This window comes from Ursus arctos, unplaced genomic scaffold (assembly GCF_023065955.2).
Source record: "Ursus arctos isolate Adak ecotype North America unplaced genomic scaffold, UrsArc2.0 scaffold_14, whole genome shotgun sequence".
Lineage (NCBI taxonomy): Eukaryota > Metazoa > Chordata > Mammalia > Carnivora > Ursidae > Ursus > Ursus arctos.
In genome coordinates, this window is record NW_026622808.1 from 21,155,660 (window position 1) to 21,177,379 (window position 21,720).

The window sequence follows — 21,720 nt, forward strand, 5'->3', positions numbered from 1 at the left end:
TGCCCTGGGGGGTTGGGCCAGCCAAGACCTTGGGCAGGAGGCACCACGGAGGTGATCTGGCTCTGCTTGGGCAGAAATGGGAGGGAGATGGAGATCCATCACCCCCCAGGTAGTGTGATTCAGTTCTCCTGGGCCACGGCTGTGCTTGTGGGAATCCCTACTCCCTGTCTGCTCCTCTGGCCTCCAGAGGGCAGCAGGTGGCAAGTGTCCGTTCAATTTGTTCCCCAAACCAAGAGCTGGCCTGGGGACCTGGGCTCCATCCCTAGTAGCCCACACCGTCTCCCAGAATTGAGAGGGAGCAGGATTTGGACTGCGGGGTCCCTCTGTTCTTGGCTTTTGGACTTGAACTGGGACCTGAGGCCACCCAAGGAGGAGGGCTGGGTTGAGCTGGGGATGGGAGACAACCCTTGAAGACAGCCTGCTGCCCAGACTTGGAGAGGGGAGGGGAGCAGGAGAAAGAAGACACAGAGGAGGGCTCCTTAGCAGCCCTAAGAGTTTCAAATTGAGTTAGGGGACACAATATCTCAGCAACCCCCAGCTGTTTGCAAGTGCTGACTGTACAGGTCAGCGCCACTGGGGCTTGAGACCCAGGGAACCAGGAGAATGGGCATGTCCTGGCAGGTTCAAGGAAGGAGCTACACATCCAGCCAGAAGTGGTGGGGAACCTTGACCCTGCCTCACTTCCCTCCAACATGGGGTTTCCCAGGGTCTAAGAAGGCAGTAGGAGAGGGGACCTGCTTTGACCGTAGGGATTGGGGTATGGGAGTCACCAGCCAAAGGACTAATAAAGTCTCGGGTCTGGTCAACCTTTTGGTGATCAATTTGGAAGCATTGCGTTCTATAAAATGGGTTTGGCAACAGCACCTGCTTATGACATCAGCAGGGTTGTATAAGGCTTGCCCTCAGCACCCTGCAGGTACGAGCTCTGTCTGTATCAGTAACAGTCCCCCAGGACTGCCTCCTTCCAGTCTGGGGCCTAGAAGCAGCTTGTGCCTTGGAGGATGGGTAAGGCCATCTGAGCCCATCTGAGAACTGAAAGCAAACCTGCCAACTCTCCAGTTGGGTAATCGGCTATGAGTCTCAGTGGGCTTGCGGCTCCACAGATATGGGGGTGTCTGTGCTTGAATGTGTATACACATGTGCACACACACAGTCACCCATTCCTGGAGACTCTGACACATTCAGTAACTTCTGGGGACCCCTTGTTTCACAGGGCCCTGCAGGAGCCCAGCCTGCCTTCCTGGGGAGGATGAGAAGTAAAAGGAGAAAGAGGTGGTTAGGGAGGTTTGTGGGCGGAACATTAAGGAACTGAAAATACCTCAAACCCCAAACAGCAGGTCACAGATCCACACTAGGGAATCATTTATTAATGGTCTAACCAGAAGAAATAAAATGGAAATCTGGAGAAAAACAAAGGTATCACCAACAAAGGGAGCCCTTTTCTCCGCCAGGAAAGAAACAAATTCTGAACCTCCCATAACCTGAGCTAAAGAGCGAAATATGCAAATCCAGATAAACATCTGGGTGGCTCTGGGCTCTGCTCAGAAGCAGCTGGCTTCCGGAGGGAGGGGGGCACAGCCAGCCTCCTGCTGCCTGCCTCCAGCCTCCTGCCTGTGGCCTCTGCTAGAGCCCCGGGGGGGTGCAAGTTCCATCCCTCAGTGACTCCCAAGGGAGGCTGTTGACATGGGCCTGGCCTCTTATGTTTCCCATGGGAAGCTGACTTCTGGGTCGTCTGAGGGGAGGCTTCTGGGGCCCACTAGGACCTGCTGCAGCATCTTATAGGATAAACTGGGGGCACACAGGGCCCTGTAGGCTTTCCAGGGTCTGCTGAGGGATTGTTCCCAGCTGTTTGGCAGCAGCACTTCTGGGGGCCAGCGCAGAGCAAACACGCGCAGGCGCTGTGAGCTTGCGCATGTGTGTACACGAGGCGCTCCTGAGGTGGTCTGGAAGTAATCTACAAATCCCTCCAGGACCGCTCCCCTGGAGGGAGATTCCCAGCCCCCTTGGATGTGTAGGGTGCCGGGGCTTTCCCTGCCAGCCTTGCCTTCCGGTAGCTGAGACGCTTGAAGGCCTCCAGGTCCCGGTGGGTGCTCATGACCAGTCGGCTGCATGGAAGCATCAACAAGAGCTGTGTGTGCTCCACCAGACACCCAAGTGGGGACCACACCTCCTATTCGGGCACAAGTGCCTGCTCACACTCCCACACAAGCTCGCACACGTGGACACTCACAGGTCTTGGACACACACAGAGGCAGATGCAGGCTCTGGGCCCTACCTACCGTCCCCCAAAGCCTCATCCCCTCCACCCCTCTCAGCCCATTCCTCCGTGGATCCCAGCCCAGTGCTTACTTCAGGCTGGAGAGCTCAACGACAAGACCCTGCACGGTGTCTGTTGCATCCTCCAACCTGGCGGCTTCACAGGCCTTGATCCCCACGCGGGTCCTGGCAGGGAAGGGAGGGAAGATAGGAGGTCTGACCTCACTGCACAGCTCTGCCAAACTCTGTTCTGGGGGCTTTTGCTGGGCCTGGAGCTGTCTTCTCCAGATAGTAATACCTTTTCCAGATAGGAAGCCACCAGAGGCAGAGCCCTGATGGCCAACCCAGCTGGCTTTACCATCAAAAGCACACCCAGAATCCAGCCTCTTCTCCCCACCACCTCGGTCCTTGTCTGGACAGTTGCCACAGCCTCCCTGCCCCTACAGCCTGTCTCCCCTTCAGCACTGGGGTGGGGTGGGGTGGGCTTTAAAAATAGAAACCCAGCCCAGCATCCCTCCCCCAAGCCCCTGCACCATCTGCCAGCACCTCCAGACCCCCATCCCCTCCCTCTTCTTCCCCTTCCCCCCTGCTCTAGCCACACTGAATTCCTGGCTGTTCCCTGAGCACTTCTGGGGGCCCTGGAATGTTCTTTCCCCCATGTCTACTCCTGGTGGGGGGAGGGAGCCTTCCCTGATGACCACGTTAAAATTTTAACCCCTTCCTCACTGTCTTTTTCTCAACACTCCACCATCTGACTAATTTGCTTGTCTCTCACCCTCCCACCCCCACCAGATGGAAGCTGTGTGTTTTGTTCCACACCGTCTCCCCCGTGCCCAGAGCAGTTCCTAGAAGAACTGGCACTGGATGGCATTAGTATCTATGGAAGGGGTAGATGAACCACAGGACCCACTGTATCTAATGCACGTGGCCTGAGGATGTGGGCAGAGGGCTGCCCTCCTGGATCCAGGCCAACAGCTGTTCCTAAACCCTTCTCCACCCCAGCGTGGCAGTGTCTCCTGGGCTGTCTACAGAAATTCCAGTTTTACTCCACCCACTTCAGTCACCCTGAGATGGCATGCAGGCCTGAACCAGGCCGAGGACCTGCCTGGGGGGCTTCCAGATGTCCGTGTGGGTCATATCAGAGGCCACTGGAGATTCAGACATGAATCTCCCTTCTCTTTGCTCAAACAATAGTAGGGCCACTCTAGCTAAACTGCCTCTGATCCCTGTGAAGGGCGGGTGCGTGTGTGTGTGTGGTGGTGGTGGGGCAACAAGTGGTACAGCAGGTACGATGTTCAAATGTGTGCATGAGGGGGAGGTGGGAACGCAGCTACCTCTACGCAGAGGAGGAGGAGGAGGAGATAGAGAAAGGAGACACACTCTGCCAAGGGCTGTGTCCCTCACCCCTCCTCCACACCACTTGCCAGACAGAAACAGAAACTTGGCCATGAATAATCGATAAGCAGCAGCCTCTGCAGAGAGGCCAGTTGAAGTACAAGGTAACAGGAGAGGATTGTCACCCAATGCTAATGGCTGGCAGGGCTGGGAGAGAGGACACAAAGGGAGGTGATGGACTGTGCGAGGCTCTGGGGTGGAGACAGGACCCCCAACACACACACACACACACACACACACACACACACACACACACATATATATATATATATATATACTCCATGGCCTGCAGGAGGGAAAGCAGCCTGCCTCAGGGCACTGAGCCAGGTGAGGAGATAGGACAAATCAGGAACAAGTCAGGAACTCTGGAGGTCCTCTGGATGCCAGAGTGGGGACAGGCAAAGGCCAATGGTTTTTATCCCTGTCTGGGTCCCTTCCCTTCCACAGAGATTCAGGGTAAGCTCTAGATCCTCTCTCCAAAAAAACACACGTAGTATGTTAAAACAACCTATGGAACAGGGGGTACTATCCCAGGGGTCCTGGGGGGAGACTGGTTTCGCTGTAGATCAAGGATCATCAGTTCTTCATTTGCGGGGAGCAGGGGTATGCACAGTTTGAAAGACAGGGCTCGGCTCCCTACTGAGGCCCATCGAGGGAGAGGCAGGGCTGGGGTGGGGGAGTGCAGGGGTGCCAGTGCCAGGAAAGCAGCAACACTCTCCCCTCCCAGGGACTTAGGGACGACTGCTGCTGGGGCAAGAGTCCTGGGTTAGCCTCCGCCTTGCCTACCTCAGCTGGAGCTCCGTGAGAAGGCCTCCATCAGCATCTGGGCTTGTGCCAGGCCAAGAAGAGTCCAGCCTGCTCCCTGTAGGGAACAACTATAAAGAGAGAACACACATGTGAATGACCTAGCTGGTTGAGCCCTGCATGGGGAAGGAAGAGGTCATGGAGGGAACCTCTCAATTCTCCTGGGCCATGCCAGGAACACAGAGGTAGAGACTCCCGCTGAAGAAAAGTGGTGCAGGGAAGGGACAGGATGCCATGACAGTTAAACCTGAGGGCCACCAACCTGGGCTGCTCTCACCCTCCCCATTCAGAGGAGAAGACAGGGCAATGTTAGGCCTGACCCTGGTGTCCCCTGCTGAGCCTGTGCTTTCTAAGGGGCTGACCTGTGTTGGCCGATGGCTCTGTTCCTGGCAGCTGAGACGTGGCACCGTCTCCTGCTCATCCTGCGGTGTCTAGAAAGGTACAGAGAAGACCCTCAGTGATGATGACTGGAGTGAGGTGGGTATCTGGTGTTGAATGGAAGAGGTTGGCCAGGTAGGCCACCTGTTTTGTGTCAGGGAAAGATTTTACAAATATATTCTAAGGGGAAAATTTATAATTAATAGGGGATAGAGCCAGATAACCCAGAGAAGCCTAAAATTAATTAATTAATTAATTAATTAATTAATTTATAAGATTTTATTTATTTATTTGACAGAGAGAGACAGCCAGCGAGAGAGGGAACACGAGCAGGGGGAGTGAGAGAGGAAGAAGCAGGCTCCCAGCAGAGCAGGGAGCCCGATGCGGGGCTCGAACCCAGGACCCTAGGATCACGCCCTGGGCCGAAGGCAGATGCTTAACAACTGAGCCACCCAGGTGCCCCAGAAAAGCCTAAATTTCTTAATGTCAATGTGGTTTAATTTTCATGGAAAATGTCAAGCTCAATCATGGAGGTGACATATGTCCCTCTGAAAAGAGGCAAAGAGGCTGGGGTAGAGTGGCCAGTCCAGGGCCTCTTCTGGGGAGACCAAAGTCCTGGAGTAAGAAGGGATCTGTTCCGCCCTTTCAAAAGCAGGCCCCTCTCCCCAACAGGGGCAGGGGTGGGATGAAGGGCTCGAGCTAGAGCTTACAGCTGCAAATCATCCCTGAATCTCAAGAACAGATGCAAAGAACTGCCTGTAGTCCAACAATTCTCCCTGGGGGATGATCACCCCTAGACACTTCACACTGGTCAGCACACTTCGGTGGGGGGAGTGCTACTGGCATCCAGTGGGTAGAGGCCAGGAGTGCTGCTCAGCACCCAAAATTGCACAGGACAGCCCCACCACAGAGAATTATCTGGCCCCAAATGCCAGCAGTGCCAAATCAGAAGCCTGCTGTAGACAATACAGTATCTCCCAGGCATCTGGCATACTGTTTCATATAAGGGACTCTATGGTTTAAAATACAATTCACCCAACTCACTGGGCCATTCTTGGCCATGAGGAATACTCCCCCTCCTAACACTCCAACCACTGCTCCCACCAGGGTTGTGTAAGTGTTTGACACAACAAGGGCAGTCCTTGCACTGAATGTGCTGGAAGTCATCACTCTAAGACCCAAGAGGGACTTGGAATCAGCTTTTATTTTTTAAAGATTTTACTTATTGGGGCACCTGGGTGGTTCAGTCAGTTAAAACATCTGCCTTCGGCTCAGGGTATGATCCCAGTGTCCTGGGATTGAGTCCCGCATCAGGCTCCCTGCTCAGCGGGGAGTCTGCTTTTCCCCCTCCCTCTGCCCCTCCACCCCGCTCATGCTCTCTCTCTCAAATAAATAACTCTCTTAAAAATTAAAACCATTTTAAAAAAGATTTATTTGAGAGCAAGCAAGAGAGCATAAGCAGGGGAGCCGCAGAGGGAGAGGTAGAAGCAGACTCCCTGCTGAGCACGGAGCCCAAAGCAGGGCTCCATCCAGGACCACCTGAGTCAAAGGCAGATGCTTAACAGACACCCTGGAATCAGCTTTTAAATGACACTCCTTATGCGGCGTACAGAGGCTCCACCAGCCCTGGGTGTCAGGTCCTGAGAGAGCTACTACAAGAAGAAAATACCATACTTTTTTGTGAGGGGACCTGGCTTTGAAACTGGTCTGTCACCTCTGTGTGACCTCTGTGAGGCCCCGAGTTGCTTCCTCTGAAGCAGTGCTCACAGCTGTCCCACTGAGGGGGGCGGGGAGCGTTGGTGGGAGGCTGCTGCCGCCACTCTCTCCATCCACTTGCACTCTGTTCTCAAGTGTCCATGTCCACCAGCCTTCCTGCCGGGCTCCATCCAGTACCTTTCTGTGGGAACCTGCTCGTGCCGAGGTCGCCCTGACATGTTCAGGAACACCCAGTATGAAAACAAAATGTGTCCAGATGTCAGCAACCTTGTCAGGGCAGCGCCTCCGCCCCTGGAGGGCCTGTCAGGTTTGACCACCCTGGCTGTCTGCCAGTTCCCTGCACTGCGGATTCCTTGGTGTTTTCAAAGCCCAAAGTCACTGGTGGCCTAACAGGAAGGGCTTGCTCCTTCGCCTGCTGGATGCCTCTAAATATCCCAACTTCTTCTCCTTTAGCCACTGCCCAAGAGGCAGAGACTGTGGGTAACTTAAACTGTTCTAAGGGGAGGCTTTATATTGTTCAAAGGATGAGGCTCTAGTTATAAAATTCCAGCTGCACCAGCACCTGCATGCCTACCTATCCCAGGTGATTGTGTTCAAACTCTAGGACTGGGCTGTACTGTGCCTTGCTTTCCATGATCTTGCTCATCTGGTGATTGAGAAATGGGTGGCACAAGGAGCCGGCAGCCCACATGTCGCGGGGGGGCCTGGTCTAAAGTCACCTTGCAGGTAAACATTGTGAAGGGCATAAATGACCCTTGGCCCTCCCTTGGGAAGGCGGCGCCCTGGAGACCCACATTTGCCCGACCCAGCCACATTCCGCTCTGCGGCTGGAGCAGCTGGCTTTCTTCAGCTGGGTTCCAGATGAAACACTATGCTTGTGTTTCAGGGCCACGTCGTATGAAATAACTCTTTAAGTGCTGAAATGATAGGGTACAAAATGTTCACTCTGGGAGACAGGTGGGAACGGTACTACCACAAACCTCACAGGGGCAGGGACCACGCCTAATCTGTTGACTCCTGGCAGAGCAGGCTCTTGATAAGCATGTAACTGAATTAATGTTTTAAAGATCTCAACAGGACAGCCAAAGAAACAGAGGCCGATGTTTGTGAAGCAAATTGGGTTCTGTGCTCCAGGACATCTGAGACAGCAGGTGCAGAATCAAGCCAACCTGGGAGCAGACCCAGCCTGTTTCCCTCCCAGCTGTGAAACCTTGGGCAGGTGCCTGAACTCCTTTGGCCTCTTAACCACACCCAGGATGTGGAAAGAAAACCATCTATCTCCCAGGGTGTGACTGCAAAGCACTTAACCCAGACTCAGGTGTGCCAGTGGTCACGGATGTGGCGCTTCCCTGGAGGCGGGGCCAAAGCAAGGCTGCCATATGCCCGACAGGTGAATGCCAATGGGCTGCATAGGCTCGGTAGCTAGGGAAGGTGATGCTAGGTAGCTCTCCCACTGCCTGTTGGGAAGGCAAATCCCCGAAGGAAGCAAAGTCCCTACAAATTCCAGCAGGAAAGCAAAATCCTGTGTCTATGTTTGAAAAGAAATCATACTGGGACCCTGAAATGACACTTAAGATGGGGAAAGGCTCTCTCCAGTTGGGGACTGAAGTCCTCTCCCCCAAGCCCAGCTTTGAATGGCTGGCTTTTTCAAAGTTACCCCTCAAGGTCTCAGGCATCCTCTTTATAGCCCTCAGAAACCTGCAGCCTGAGTCAGGCCCTAAAGCGTGGAGAGGGTGGGTAGAACTGGGGGCTCCAGTCAAGGAAGGAAGGACCTCCCATCAACTCTGCCAGGGCTGACAGAATACATGCAGGTCACTGCCTGGGGCTCTTCAGCTCCCACACAGACAGCCCCTTACAGAAAGGCAGGTCTGTCCTTTCCGGAAAATCATGGACTCCATACCCACCACAGCTGCAACTCATTCCTCTAGAACTGTGTGCCTTATAAACAGATGGCCATGCACCCCAAATTCCACACACCCCCTACTGGGTGGTTTGGGAGAGGCTCATGGCCACTTGACACCTATCTTGGAATGGTCTGCCATAACGTGGGGAAGCTCTTACCTGCACAGGTGAGGCTTCAAAGTCAGGGGCTTCCAGGGCATCCTGTATCTGGCTGTCTGGCAGGAAGTCAGGTTCCATGGTTGGGGACTTCCCCAACACATCCTGGTCTGCAGAGCCAGGAGGGGGCTCAGACCAGCCTGTGGGGTCCACAGAGGCATCTATGCTGCCCTGGAAGGCCCTGGTCTCCTGGGAAGGGCCATCCACTGCTTCTCTGTGCACTGGTGGAGCAAAGGCTCCAAGAGACAGACTGAAGCCCTCGAGGTCTTGTTCAGGGCTCTGGTGATCTAACTCAGCGACTTTTTTACCTGTGGGCTGCAACAGCAAAGGCAGCACACACACATCTCCCTGCCCCTCTTGATCCAGGCCAGTCACCTTTGTCTGATCAACACCTGCGCCCATTTCCGAGGCTAGAAGACTGGAATCTCCAGCACCTATTGTGGCCTCTCTTATCCTGTGATCCAGAGCCAGGGAGGCTGCAGGGCCCCCCAAGATGTTGCCAGGGGGCTTGTCTTCCCACCCTGCCTCCCCTCCACATCTTGTTTCCCCAGTGAGAGGTGTGCAACTGAGCAGGGTCCCACTGCAGCCTCCATCAGGGGCCTTCCCACTGGGACAGGTAGGTGCCCTGGTGTTGGCCTGTTCGTCTGGCCTGGCCACCTCTGGAGCTCTCTGTTCGAGCTCAGTGGGGTTTGCGCTCACATCTGTGATGGCAACGGTCCCAAGGGAGGAGTGTCTTGGGCTGCTACAACTCTCTTCTGCTTCCCTGCCAGCCTTTCTGGGTATCTGCATGGGGTCAGAGAGGCCCTGGGCTGCAGATCTGGGCTCTGGGCCCTGAGTGATGGGATCTAGGACACTGTCTCCTTCCTCCTGATGCCTCTCAGGCAGGGCAGCCTCTGCTCCCCCTTGGGCACCTGCTTCCTGAAGTGCTCCTTGGTCTGACTCCTCTTCAGCATCACTGCTCAGCAGGAGCCCTTTCCGGCCATGATAGCCTAGAACGCAACACCCCTCCCCGCTTTCACCATCTGCTGTGTTGGTTCCTTGCTCTGAAAGGCGGTCCTGGCTGGCCCTCTCAGAGGCCACGGGCAGTGTCCCCCATTCTGGAGAGGCATCAATGGAGGCTGAGGGATGAGGATTCCCAGTGCCAGGCACAGGTGTCATGGGATTTTGGTCTCTGTGCTCAGGGTGGGTGCTGTCTACCTGGGTTTGGGCACCCAGCTTCCCGGCCTCCCAGGGAGCAAGTCCTAGGGACTCCTCCTGCAGCTGGCTTCCGGGCTGCTGGGCACTGGGCTCTGGTGGCATTTCCTGTGGAGAGAAAAAGACTCAGACTTGAGCCTTCAATTGTCAACCATTTCTAAAGTTTTTTTTTTTTTTTTTTTAAGTAGGCCCATGCCCAGCGTGGAGCCCAATGTGGGGCTTGAACTTATGACCCTGAGATCAAGACCCGAGCAGAGATCAAGAGTCGAACATTTAACTGAGTTACTCAGGTGCCCCAAGATTTTTCTAGTTGTAATTACCCCATACAGTCTCAGATGTTGCACACAGTGCACCCAAATAGGGCTCAGCACCAGCGCTGGGCACAGTTAGAGCCAGGGGCTGGAGGGGGAACTGGAAGCACAGGAATCCCTCCTTCCATCATCTCCTTTCCACCAGCACCAGGCACATGGAGGCTCCTGGACACATCAAGGATACAAAAATCAAGGGGCCTGTGGATTGTGCCCATGCCAACTGCCTGGTGCTATAACTGGATGCTAGTTATAGAACACGTTACCACTGGAGGAAACCGGAGGACAGCACATGCATGGACCACTCTGAAGTGTTTTGTTTTTGTGGTAAAATACACATTACATAAAACTCGGAATCTTAACCATTTTGAAGTGTACAATTCAGTGGCACAGAGTACGTTTACATTGTTGTGCAAACATCACCACCACCCATCTCCAGAACTCTTTTCATCTTCCCTAGCTGAAACTCTGTCCTCATGAAACGACTCCCCTTCCCTCTCTCCCAGCACCTGGTATCCACCAACTACTTTCTGCCTGTACAATTTTTTTTTTTTGAGAAAGTGTGTGTGTGTATGCCGTGGGGAGTGGGGGAGCAGAGGGAGATAATCTTAAGCAAGTTCCAGCACAGAGCCCGATTTGGGGCTCGATCCCATAACCCTGAGATCGTGACCGGAGCCAAAATCAAGAGTCGGATGCTTAACCGACCGAGCCACCCAGGCATCCCTGCCTCTACGGATTTGACTCCTCTAGGGACCTCCTATAAGTGGAATCCTATAATATTTGTCCTTTTGTGGTTGGCTTCTTTCACTGAGCATAATGTCCTCCAGGTTCATTTACGTTGTAGCAGGTGTCAGAATGTCTTTGCTTTTTAAGGCTGAATAATATTTCAGCATATGGGTATGCCACATTTTGTTTACCTGTTCATCTATTGATGGACACTTGGGTCTGTGATGTTCTTGCAACATTCTGGAAGTCTATAATTATTTCAAGATAAAAACTTAAGAGAGGGGCGCCTGGGTGGCACAGCGGTTAAGCGTCTGCCTTCAGCTCAGGGCGTGATCCCGGCATTCTGGGATCGAGCCCCACATCGGGCTCCTCCGCTATGAGCCTGCTTCTTCCTCTCCCACTCCCCCTGCTTGTGTTCCTTCTCTCGCTGGCTGTCTCTATCTCTGTCAAATAAATAAATAAAATCTTTTTAAAAAAAAAAACTTAAGAGAGCAAGAGGGAGAAGTGAAATGTCCCTAGCGGAGATAGAGATGACCAGAGCAGGGTGGGAAAGGAGGGTTCTGGTTGGGAGGCAGAGAGGTAACTGTCTTTTAGGTAGATGGCAGCTCAATCCAGGCACTCAGGCCTAAACCTGCAGAACCACGGCAGCCCCTGGATCTCCCCCAACTCTGAATGCTGGTAGCTGACAATTCCACTTGGTATCTCCTGGTTACCTCCAACATTACACGACCAACATCAGCTCCTGAGTGGGCCCTCAGAGGCTCCCTGTCTGGACTACAGCAACTCCATCCTTCAAGCTATTCAGACCCCAAATGCTGGAGTCAACCCGTCACTTCCCTTCCCCTCACATCCATGCCATCAACTCTCCCTTCAAACTGGACTGCAGATAATTACATTTGATAGGTAGGGACTGAGGTTTGTACCCAAGAGCACTCTATAGACAGCAGCTGTCCCTCTTCCCACACTTCTTTCATACAGTGACCACCTCTGAGGGAGACACCTCTGCCACAGTTACCTCCCTACAACAAGCAGGCCCAACCTGTCTAGGAGGGTCTGCACTGCCAATATCAGACCACTGAGGGCCAGAGCCTGTCAATTTGGCTTCAGAGAAGCCACTGGCAACCAGCCGCTGAGTTACACACAGCGTTTCCTGCACATTTTCGGTCAACAGTGAAATGGGGCTTGAACTCACAACCCTGAGATCAGAAGTCACACGCTCCACCGACTGAGCTGGTCAGGCACCCTGACCCCTCTTGTTTTTAAATTAAACTTCTTGTGAGCTCATTGTAAATTTACATGCAGTTATGAGAAATGATGGGGAAAGATTCCTCATGTCCTTTACGCAGTCTCCCCCAGTGGTAACATCTTGCATAACTTGAGTGCAATATGACAACCCACTGACAATCGATAAAGTCCACTGACCTTATCTGGCTTTCCAGCTTGACTTATACTTGTTTGTGCATATGTATGAAGTTCTATACTGTCCTCTCATGATGGAGGCCGTGCATCCACCACACAGACAAAACACGGAAAATCTCCAACACAGGATCCCTTGTGCCGCCATGTGTAGCCACACCAGCCTCCCTCCCACCCTACCCACCCTGCTCCAACCTCCTGCAACCACCAACCTAACCACCATCTCCATAATTTTCTCATTTCAATAATGTTATGCAATTGGAACCCTACAGTGTATCACCTTTTGCGACTGGCTTTTCCCACTGCACATAATGTCCTGGAAATCCATCCAGATTGTTGCATGTGTCACTAGTTTATTCCTCTTTTATTGCTGGGTTGTGTTCTACGGTGTGTTTTGCCACTCACCCACTGAAGGATATCTGAGGTGTTCCCAGATTGGGATGATTACAAACATGGCTGCTGGGAATGCCCACCACTTACTTTTGTAGGGGCCTCTGTTGCCAGGGACATCAGCACCCCTGGAGGTCACAGTGGAAAGGATGAGAGAGTATATTGTAAGACCCCCCCAACCCCAAACCACACAAAAGCTTCCAAGAAGTAAAGGGGTTCAGGGATAGAATATGGGCTGTCTTTCTGGGGTTTTACTAGTTTTACTATTCTCATGCAAGCTGTGGCCTTGACCGCTACGCCTCAGGCACAGCTGTCCTGAGTGCCTCACACAGGTCTGGCAGGCTCTCCACAAACATCTGTAGCATGGTGTACTAGAAAGGGGCATGCAGACACGTGCAGGTCTAGCCAGTGCCAAAGAAAACCAAGGTTGAACTCAGCTGCCAAGGCTGGGCCAAGAAGCTGTGTCTGTGGGCTCACCTGGCTGACTGTAGGGGCTCCATCCCCGAGGTCCTCTTCCCTCAGCTCTGCTTGTCTTGTCACTGTCTTTTTGGGTTTTGCAAACTGGGGGACAAACCTCCTGGCTGAGTTCTGTGAACCAGATACAACAAGAATAAAACAGCAAAAAGAAAGGGGAAGAATGAGGTTTCAGAAAATAAACACCAAACCAGCTCCTTTCTTGCAGCCTCAAATGTAGCCCTTGCCCTCCAACCCCAGCACACAGTCTCACCAGCCTGTTAGCCTGCTGGTGAGGAATGGAGACAAGAACTCCAGTGTAAGGGAGGCAGTGTCATTGGTCCATACATGAGGACCTAAAACAGGCTCACCTGGGAAAGAGGAGAGGGAACTGGCTCCTTTTCTGGTTGCCCGAGGAGCCTGGTGGGAGCTCCTGCTTCCTCATCATGGGAGCTGGGTGAAGAAAGACAAAACAGAGGAGGTTCTGAAGTCCTGGGACACTGTCAGTGTGTGTGGTGAGGCAAACAGAGGATGAATCCAAAGGCAAAGTAGTGCTCAGTCTCCTGTAAGGGAGGCCCTGGAGCACCTGCTTCGAGAGGGTGGGATGGAGAAGGGGAGCAGTGCCTAGGGTGACACTTGGCTGCCAAGAAGGGTGCAGAGGCCCACACCTAGAGTCCAAGCTGCCTGCTCTGGCAGCAGTTTACCCTTAAAATCCCAGGAATTGGCTCCTGAGATAATAGGAATTCTCATTGAAATGACACTCCAACTCCCAACTCTGTAAATTCCAGAGAAATGAAGTTGTAGATTTAAAAAAACGTCTAAAAAAGCAGGTGTATTCATAATTGCCAAAATGCAGAAGCAACTGAGGCAGCTTTCAGTGTAAATGGATAAACCGTGTGCATCCAGACAACGGAGTATCATTGGGCACTAAAAGAAATGAGCTATCAAGCCACAAGAAGACCGAGAGGAAACTTAAATGCGTATTCCTAAGTGAAAGAAGCCAGTCTGAAAAGGCTACGTATGTACTGTATGATTGCCACTCTGACATTCTGGAAAAGGCAAAACTATGAAGACAATACGATGATCAGTAGTGCCAAGGTTGGGAAGGGGAGGGATGAACAGATGGAACACAGGATTTTTAGGTAGTAAAAAAACTCTGTATGAGATAATAATGGTGGATACACGACATCCTGCATTTGCCCAAACCCACAGAACGTATAACACAGAGTGAACTCTAAAGTAAACGGTGGACTGTGGATGATTATCCTATGTCAGTGCAAGTTCATCCTTGGTAACAAATGTACCGCTCTGGTGGGGTGTGATTGGGGGTGGGGGTCAGTGCATGTACATGTGAAATCTCCATACCTTCTCTCCAGGATTATTGTAAAACAGGTGCCTCGGTAGCTCAGTCAGTTAAGCGTCTGCCTTCAGCTCAGGTCATAATCCTGGGGGTCCTGGGATCGAGGCCTGCCCTGGGCTCCCTGCTCAGTGGGGAGTTTGCTTCTCCCTCTTCCTCTGCCCTTCCGCCTGCTCGCTCTCACACTGTGTCTCTCTCTCAAATATAAATCTTTAAAAAATTTATTGTAGGGGCGCCTGGGTGGCTCAGTCGTTAAGCGTCTGCCTTTGGCTCAGGGCGTGATCCTGGAGTCCTGGGATCAAGCCCCGCATCAGGCTCCCTGCTCCACTGGGAGCCTGCTTCTTCCTCTTCCACTCCCCTTGCTTGTGTTCCCTCTCTTGCTGGCTGTCTCTCTCTCTGTCAAATAAATAAATAAAATCTTTAAAAAAAATTTATTGTAAACCTAAAACTGCTCTAAAAAAATTAGGTCTTTTAAAAAAGCATGTGAGACTTATGATTTTATCTAAATAAATGTGGATGTGTCTATTGTTAAAAAAAAAGATCAAGATCTGAAACTAGGGGCGCCTGGGTGGCACAGCGGTTAAGCGTCTGCCTTCGGCTCAGGGCGTGATTCCGGTGTTATGGGATCGAGCCCCACATCAGGCTCCTCCGCTATGAGCCTGCTTCTTCCTCTCCCACTCCCCCTGCTTGTGTTCCCTCTCTCGCTGGCTGTCTCTCTCTGTCAAATAAATAAATAAAATTAAAAAAAAAAAGATCTGAAACTAAAACTTCAAGATTTCAACTTTAGAAGTGGAACAGGAAAAAGCATGAAGATACAGTAATAGGTTTAAATTGTACTGGGGAGCTTGTGGAGATAGAATAAATCTAGATACTGACAGCAACAATCTGTTTGAAAAAAATTTAAAGATTTTTTATTTATTCATCTGAGAGAGAGACAGAGAGAGCACAAGTAGGGGGAGAGGGAGAAACAGACGCCCTGCTGAGCTGGGAGCCTTACCAGGGGCTCAATTCCAGGACCTGGAGATCATGACCCAAAATGAAGGCAGATGCTTAACCATCTGAGCCACCCAGGCACCCCTGTCTGAAAATTTTTAATTGGAATGGGTTGTTTGGCTGGCCTCTAGATTACTGGTTAAGATTTCGTTTCTCAACATAAATCTGTTAAAGTTTGTTTGCTTTATGTTGTTTTTTTCTGTTATACTTCTAAGCACATGGTGCTTTTTTTAAAGATTTATTTATTTATCTGAGAGAGACTGCATGCGTGCACGCACGTGTGGAGAAGGGGCAGAGGGAGAGGGAGAGAGAATCTTTAAGCAAACTTTGCACTGAGTGCAGAGCCCAATGCGGGGCTTGATCCCATGACCCTGGGATCACAATCTGAGCTGAAACCAAGAGTCAGACACTTAACCGACTGGGCCACCCAAGCGCGCCACACGTATTTCTTAATAAAACATTTTAAAAACAAAAATAGAAAAAAGAGGATGGGAACCCACTTATGTGGGTTCTGACTACTCTTATGGACTCAGACCGTGAGATGGGCAGTGCCTGGGACCCCATGAGCCCTTGTTGGCCTTCCAGGAGAGAGGAGCCAGTGATATTGTGGCACCTAGGAGAATGGCTCAGGTGTGACATGCGGCCCCTCTTCATATCACACACACATCAGTGTTGCCTCTAGTCTTAAGACTGCAATGACCTGAGATCACACATCTTCCACTCCCAAAAACAGTTCTGTTGGTCAGACTGTGCTGCAATTGTTTTCTCAGAAAATCTGGTAGACCAATCCATGAGGTTTTCTCTGAAGACTTCTGGTAGCAGGAACCCTCCTTCTCCTAACTCCTGCTAACCCTTTCTACTTTGCTCTAGTTACATGTGGTTTAACCCCATGAACAAACTATTCAGATCTTCCTTTTTTCCCCACTGCACTTAATTACATATTCCTCAAAAAAAAAAAAAAAAAAAAAAAAAAAAAAAAAAAAAGGAGCTGGGAAACCACAGTGGTTACGAGCACAGGAGCCAGATGCAGCCAGATCCCCAGCCTGCCCTGCATCAGCTCAGTGGCCTTGGAAAAATAAGTCATTTGATCTCTCAGTCTCAGGGTCCTCGCCTGTCACATGGGGATAAAAACCTATCTCACAGTGCCATGAGGATTAAACAATCGGATAGGTGTAAAGTGTTTATCTGTCTGGCACATAATTGTTAGCCCCTTTCATGAGTTATTATTTCAACTCCATCAGTCCTTTCTTGGTCAAGATGGAATGTGGGATAAACATGGATTTGCCCAACAGACAGGACAAGTTGCAAGCTATTATTAAGTGACCTTGAAGAATTCAAGGTTTTTCTTGCTTGTAGTTAAAACATTAACCGTTCTTGCTAGAGAGGAGAGTCTGGGGAAGAACGCTTTGAGAAGCAAAGGGGGAGGTGTGGAGTTGGATAGGTCATTTTGGTCCCCTCCCCTTTGCATCCTGCCTGCTGGGCTGCGGTGCTGTGTCCACTGTTGGTGGGGAGGCTTGCTGGAATGTTCCAAGCCACCTACCTGGGGGCTGTCTGTACTGGTTCCTCTGTCCTCTGCTCAGCAGAGGGAATGGGTCCTGATCTGCCTTCCGACTCTTCAGGGAGACACAAAGAGTCCCACTCAGAACTCTGGGGGGGTCCATCAGAGTCTCCTAGCCTTGGGTTCTTTGGGGCCTTCGGAGGACGGACTCCTTCCCCTCCTGATTTAAAGAGAAAGGAAGATGAAGGGATGGGAAATGCAGGGAGCATGCACTGGCACGGCTGACAACCAAACCCGGCAGGGCCACTGCCGCAACATGAGCAAGCTTATTCCAAGGGTAGGAAAACCCTGCTCTGATTCTAGCCTGGAGAGAGACGGGATGGCACCTCGTCCAAGAGCTTAGGTGGCCATGGGGTTCAAAGGCTTTTTGCCCAAGGACTGGTCATGACTGAGACTGAATCCTGAGGTGGCCTGGCACCAAACTATACGAGATAACCTGGCCCAGCCAACTATCTCTCTGGGAAGGTGGTGAAATGTGTATACTGGCTTCCATGAGTCTCAGCTCAAATGTTGCTGCAAAGGGCCATCCCTGACTTCTCTATAGAGTCCCCCCTTTCAGACCCACGCTCTGTTTTATTCACTCCACAGCTTTTTTTTTTTTTTTTTTTTTTTTTTTGAGACAGAGAGAGGGGAGGGAAGGGAGACAGAATCTTAAGCAGGCTCCATGCCCAGTGCAGAGCCCCGACACAGAGCTTGATCTCAACCCTGAGAAGAGTTAGAAGCTTAACCAACTGAGCCACCCAGGTGCCCCCACTTCACAGGGTTTTTTTTTTTTTTGTCAGTAGCTGATGTACTGGTTATTTTCTGTCTCCCTCAATACAAGGAGGGGCCTATCTCACTCTGCTGAGTTTTAAGTGCCTAGAGTTGGTGCTCAATAAATACTTGGTAAATGATTGAATAAACACATTTGTAAAACAGAGATCACCACCAGGAAACATAGGACTAAATTATGTGCCACTCTAGTTTTCTGTGACGCCTGCAGATTATCCATCCTGGGAAAACTGGGACCTAGGGTTGTCGACTGCTAGGGAAGTGATGTCCCAGCTGCCCCTTGGTCCCTCGTATCTCTGCGATAGCATCCCCATCACTGAAAAAAATATTAAGAGCCTAACGCCTATTTCCTGAATGAAGGAAACTTCCTTCATAGAAACTGCCAATAGTGGCTGACCTATAAGACCTCACCAACCCCGCCCCAACCTAATCATTCAAAAAACAAATGGTAAGAGTTGAATCTAGTGAGTTCCATGGCAGACGTTGTCCTGCGAAGTTGGGTGTGTTATGATAAAACCATTGTTACACCCATCTTATGAATAAGAAAGCTGAGGCACATGGAGGCCAAGGAATGTGGAGTGGGATCCAGTCAGTCCAACTCCAGAGCTGCACACCTAAGTGCACCTGAGCATTTATTGAGCATCTGTTATGTACTGTGCCTCTGACCACACAGTGAGAACAAAAAGGCAAACCAATCCCTGGCCTGATCCTTCTGGAGGTCAGTCAGGCAGACCTTTTCCAACCTCAGCTCGTTATATACCTTGAAGTAAACCCACTGAATGAGCTCCTTCTCCCCAGTACTGATCACCAGGGTCCTCACTAGCATTCACTCGGCTACTTGTGCTCCAGTAGACCACTGCGACTTTTCCGTAATTTCTGGATTCTGTAAGTTATGGTGTGCCCGTTTAGAACTTTACCCTACTGCTGTGTATTTGATTAGTACTCTTAGCAAGAAGCATTTTTCTTTCTCCCCTGACTAGACCCTGAGGGTCAGGAGGGCAGGAACTGAGTCTGTTGCACCCTTTTATCTCCTCCTTGCCCTGCCTGTCACTCCACCCTGCTTAGGTGTCCACTCCAGTGCTGCACTCAGAGCAAGGCTCCAATGAATGCTTCTTACACAAGCATATTCTCATCTTGTGGTCTGCCAAAAAAAGGCAAAATCAAGCAGCTTTGTTTATTTGGTTTCTTAAGATGCCCAAACACTAGCTCACTTTGCTCATCCAATGGACATGTGCATCAAATAAAAACCAAAATATCAACAGAAGTGAACAGCCTTCCATTTCCTTCCTGTGATCTGTCCCCACAGGACTAATTTAAGAAAAACTAAAGGCAGAACCTTATGTTCAATACCAAAGGCCAAAGACGTTGGGAGGGAAGGGCTTCTTTCACCACCTGCCAGAATCTTCTTCCTCTATTCCCACCCCTTCCAGGACACACAGAAACAGCTGTCCTGGGCCAGCCTGGGATCCACTGAGCTAGGGAGCCCACTGCCAAGAGAGGCCCCAAATGACCTGCTGTGGGTGGGCCTGGCTGTCCCCAGCTTCCCCCACCAAGGTCAGTGAAATTCCTGTGTTTCCGAGCGGCCTGTTACTCATCTCTATACAAAACATTTTCAAACCATTGCTAATTTTTCTGTTCCGCATTGTGGGGGAAAAAATGAGTGCTACTCCCTATGCTCATTATCCAGTAAGTAGTCATTTCCAAGCTTTTAAGAAGTTTAAATTATCTTTGACAATGACAGGGAAATGGAGCTATGCTATGTAATGGTGGGTGTTTTTCTTTGTGGGTGAGGAAATTGTACATATATATTGACAAGTAAAGATCGTCATGATATTCCATAAAGTGAAAAACAGGGATTACAGATCAGCATGTGAAATTATTCTATTTTCCAGTAGAAAACACTATTACTTATGTATACATAGAGAAAGTTTGGAAGTAGTGTGCTGAGGTTCATTTCCTGGCTTTTTATGCTGTCCTGTGATTGATCATTGTCCTGTGGTTGTGTTGCACATTAACCTTAGGGGAAGTTGGAGGTAGAAAGAACTCTGAACTATTTTTGCAAGTTTTCTGTAAGCCCCAAATTATTTCAGAATGAAAAGTTGTGTTTTGTTTGTTTTAAGCCTGGGAGGAGAATCATAATAGCAGCATACACTACCTAGGGTAGTGTATGTATACACATAATAGCAGCATACCCTACCTAGGGTCTACCCTTCATGCTTTACAAATACTAAACCACGTATAAGCTCTAGGGCAGAGTTCTCTACTTTAGTATTTTTGACATTTGGGGCCAGATCATTCTGTATTGTGGGTGCTGTCCTACACGCTGTAGGATTTAGCACATCCCTGGCCTCAACCCACTAAATGCCAGTAACCAGCCCCCACCACATACATCAGTTGTAGAAACCAAAAATGTCTCTAGACATTTCCAGTGTCCTCTGAGGGCAAAAGTCCTCCCCCAAACAGGTTGAGAATCATTGTTAGAATGGAAAGGGTAGGTGTCTTTATTATCCTCTGTTTACAGGAGGGGGAAACTGCGGTACAAAGTAAGTCATCTGCCATCACACAGGGAGCCTGAGAGCTGGGATGAACACAGGGTTTTGGTTCCACAGTGAAACACTTAGCCACATACCCAATGACCTTGCAGCACATCAAAGACCTTGTAGCTCTATTCAGAGGTCGCCTCTGAGAGTGCATCCCTGGCCTAAGCCTGTGGGATCCCACCAGAGGCTGGAGGAAGTTCCAGAAAGCTTTCACTTTTTACTGTATGCACATTCCACAATTTATACTTTTCTTACTAGCATGTATTAAATCACCTTTTTCCCCCCAAGGGGCTTGATGTGGTCATGTTAGCATTTCCGCAACAAATAAGCCTGCATTCCTCCTATAATCAGAAGCAGCAATAAAGTGGTGTCAACTTGAATGTCTAAATACCTGAAGTCCGAAGCTTCTTCCTCTTACTCATTTTATCCCTCTCTTGAAAAATCTGAAAACGAGCAAAATCCCATCATTACAAGTAGTCCCTGTCCCTGGGTACAGACCCAGTGACCCTGGATGAGGGCAGAAGCCACCCTCACCCCACCTCAGCCCATCTGGCTGCCCCGGGGTGGGGGGGGCGCAAGCTGGTCCCCAAGTGTTCACGGTGGAGGGAGTCAGCCACCTTGGGCCCTGACCAGGCAGGTAAGAATTCAAACCTCCTCCACGCTGCAGAGAGAAGAGGGAATGGCCCATCTGCCCATCCCGGGAAGCCCTAACGCCCCCAACTCTAGGTGCTAAATTGGAACAGGTTATGTGAAGCCCCCTCCCCTCTGGCTGTGGTCTGAGACCCTTACAAGGACACCTGAGGATTCTGGAAGGAGCCACCTGGGGCCCTTCGAAGGGTCAGGGAGCCCTGTGTGGGGGGATGCCTGGGGCCCTGGAAGCAGAGTCGCCACAGACCAGCTCCTGCCAGCCCTGAGGGCCAGACAAGCCTAAACCGACCTGGGCCACTGAAGTTGTCAAAGTCCGTTTGTCCTTATCAGGAACTGAGTAGGTCTGCCTGGATCTGTTGGGGAACAATTTGGTTAAATTATTTGCGATAGGATTTTTTGAGAAAATAAAAGGCAAACTTGGCCCTCACGCAGACCAGGCAGCAGGGGACCGGTCTGGAGCTGAAGGGCGGGAAGGCCCGAAGCCCGAGCGCTGTGGACCCGACTTCTGGTGACCAGACCCACACTAACTCCACCCCTGCCACCTAAAAGTGTGGAATGCCCAGACCCTGGCCGCCAGGAGAAGCCAGAGCCCGCAGGTGGCTACAGGACGCCGCGAGCCCGGCGGCCGCCACAGCCCCTCACACCTGCGCGCCCGCTCCGCCTCTTTCCCGCGCAACCCGCGGCACCGTCGCGCGCATGCGTGATGCTAGCACCGCCCCTTACACCCACGCTCGTCCCGCCTCTTTCGCCGCGCAGCTC

General features: G+C 51.1%; 1 protein-coding gene across 1 annotated transcript; it reads right to left on the reverse strand.

Annotated features, from left to right (window-relative positions):
* Positions 1–1,338: 1,338 nt before the first annotated feature.
* BRME1 (break repair meiotic recombinase recruitment factor 1) lies at positions 1,339–21,665 on the reverse strand. The gene is made up of 11 exons (XM_026488010.4): positions 21,606–21,665; positions 21,251–21,314; positions 20,705–20,756; positions 16,985–17,162; positions 13,466–13,547; positions 13,119–13,229; positions 8,611–9,909; positions 4,818–4,886; positions 4,438–4,526; positions 2,350–2,442; positions 1,339–2,105 (listed from the first exon to the last, which is right to left on the reverse strand). The coding sequence occupies exons 3-11, from the start codon at positions 20,733–20,735 to the stop codon at positions 1,955–1,957; spliced, it is 2,103 nt and encodes a 700-aa protein (XP_026343795.1). The 5' UTR covers positions 20,736–20,756; positions 21,251–21,314; positions 21,606–21,665; the 3' UTR covers positions 1,339–1,954.
* Positions 21,666–21,720: the final 55 nt, after the last annotated feature.

Excerpts from the sequence above, each read along its gene's own strand:
- BRME1 (XM_026488010.4), bottom strand. The coding sequence starts at position 20,735 with ATGAGTAAGAGGAAGAAGCTTCGGACTTCAG. Across the intron at positions 13,548-16,984 it reads CCAGTACAGACAGCCCCCAG|CTCCCATGATGAGGAAGCAG; the intron begins GTAGGTGGCTTG and ends TTCTTCACCCAG. Across the intron at positions 13,230-13,465 it reads TTCCCTCTCCTCTTTCCCAG|AACTCAGCCAGGAGGTTTGT; the intron begins GTGAGCCTGTTT and ends TCTGGTTCACAG.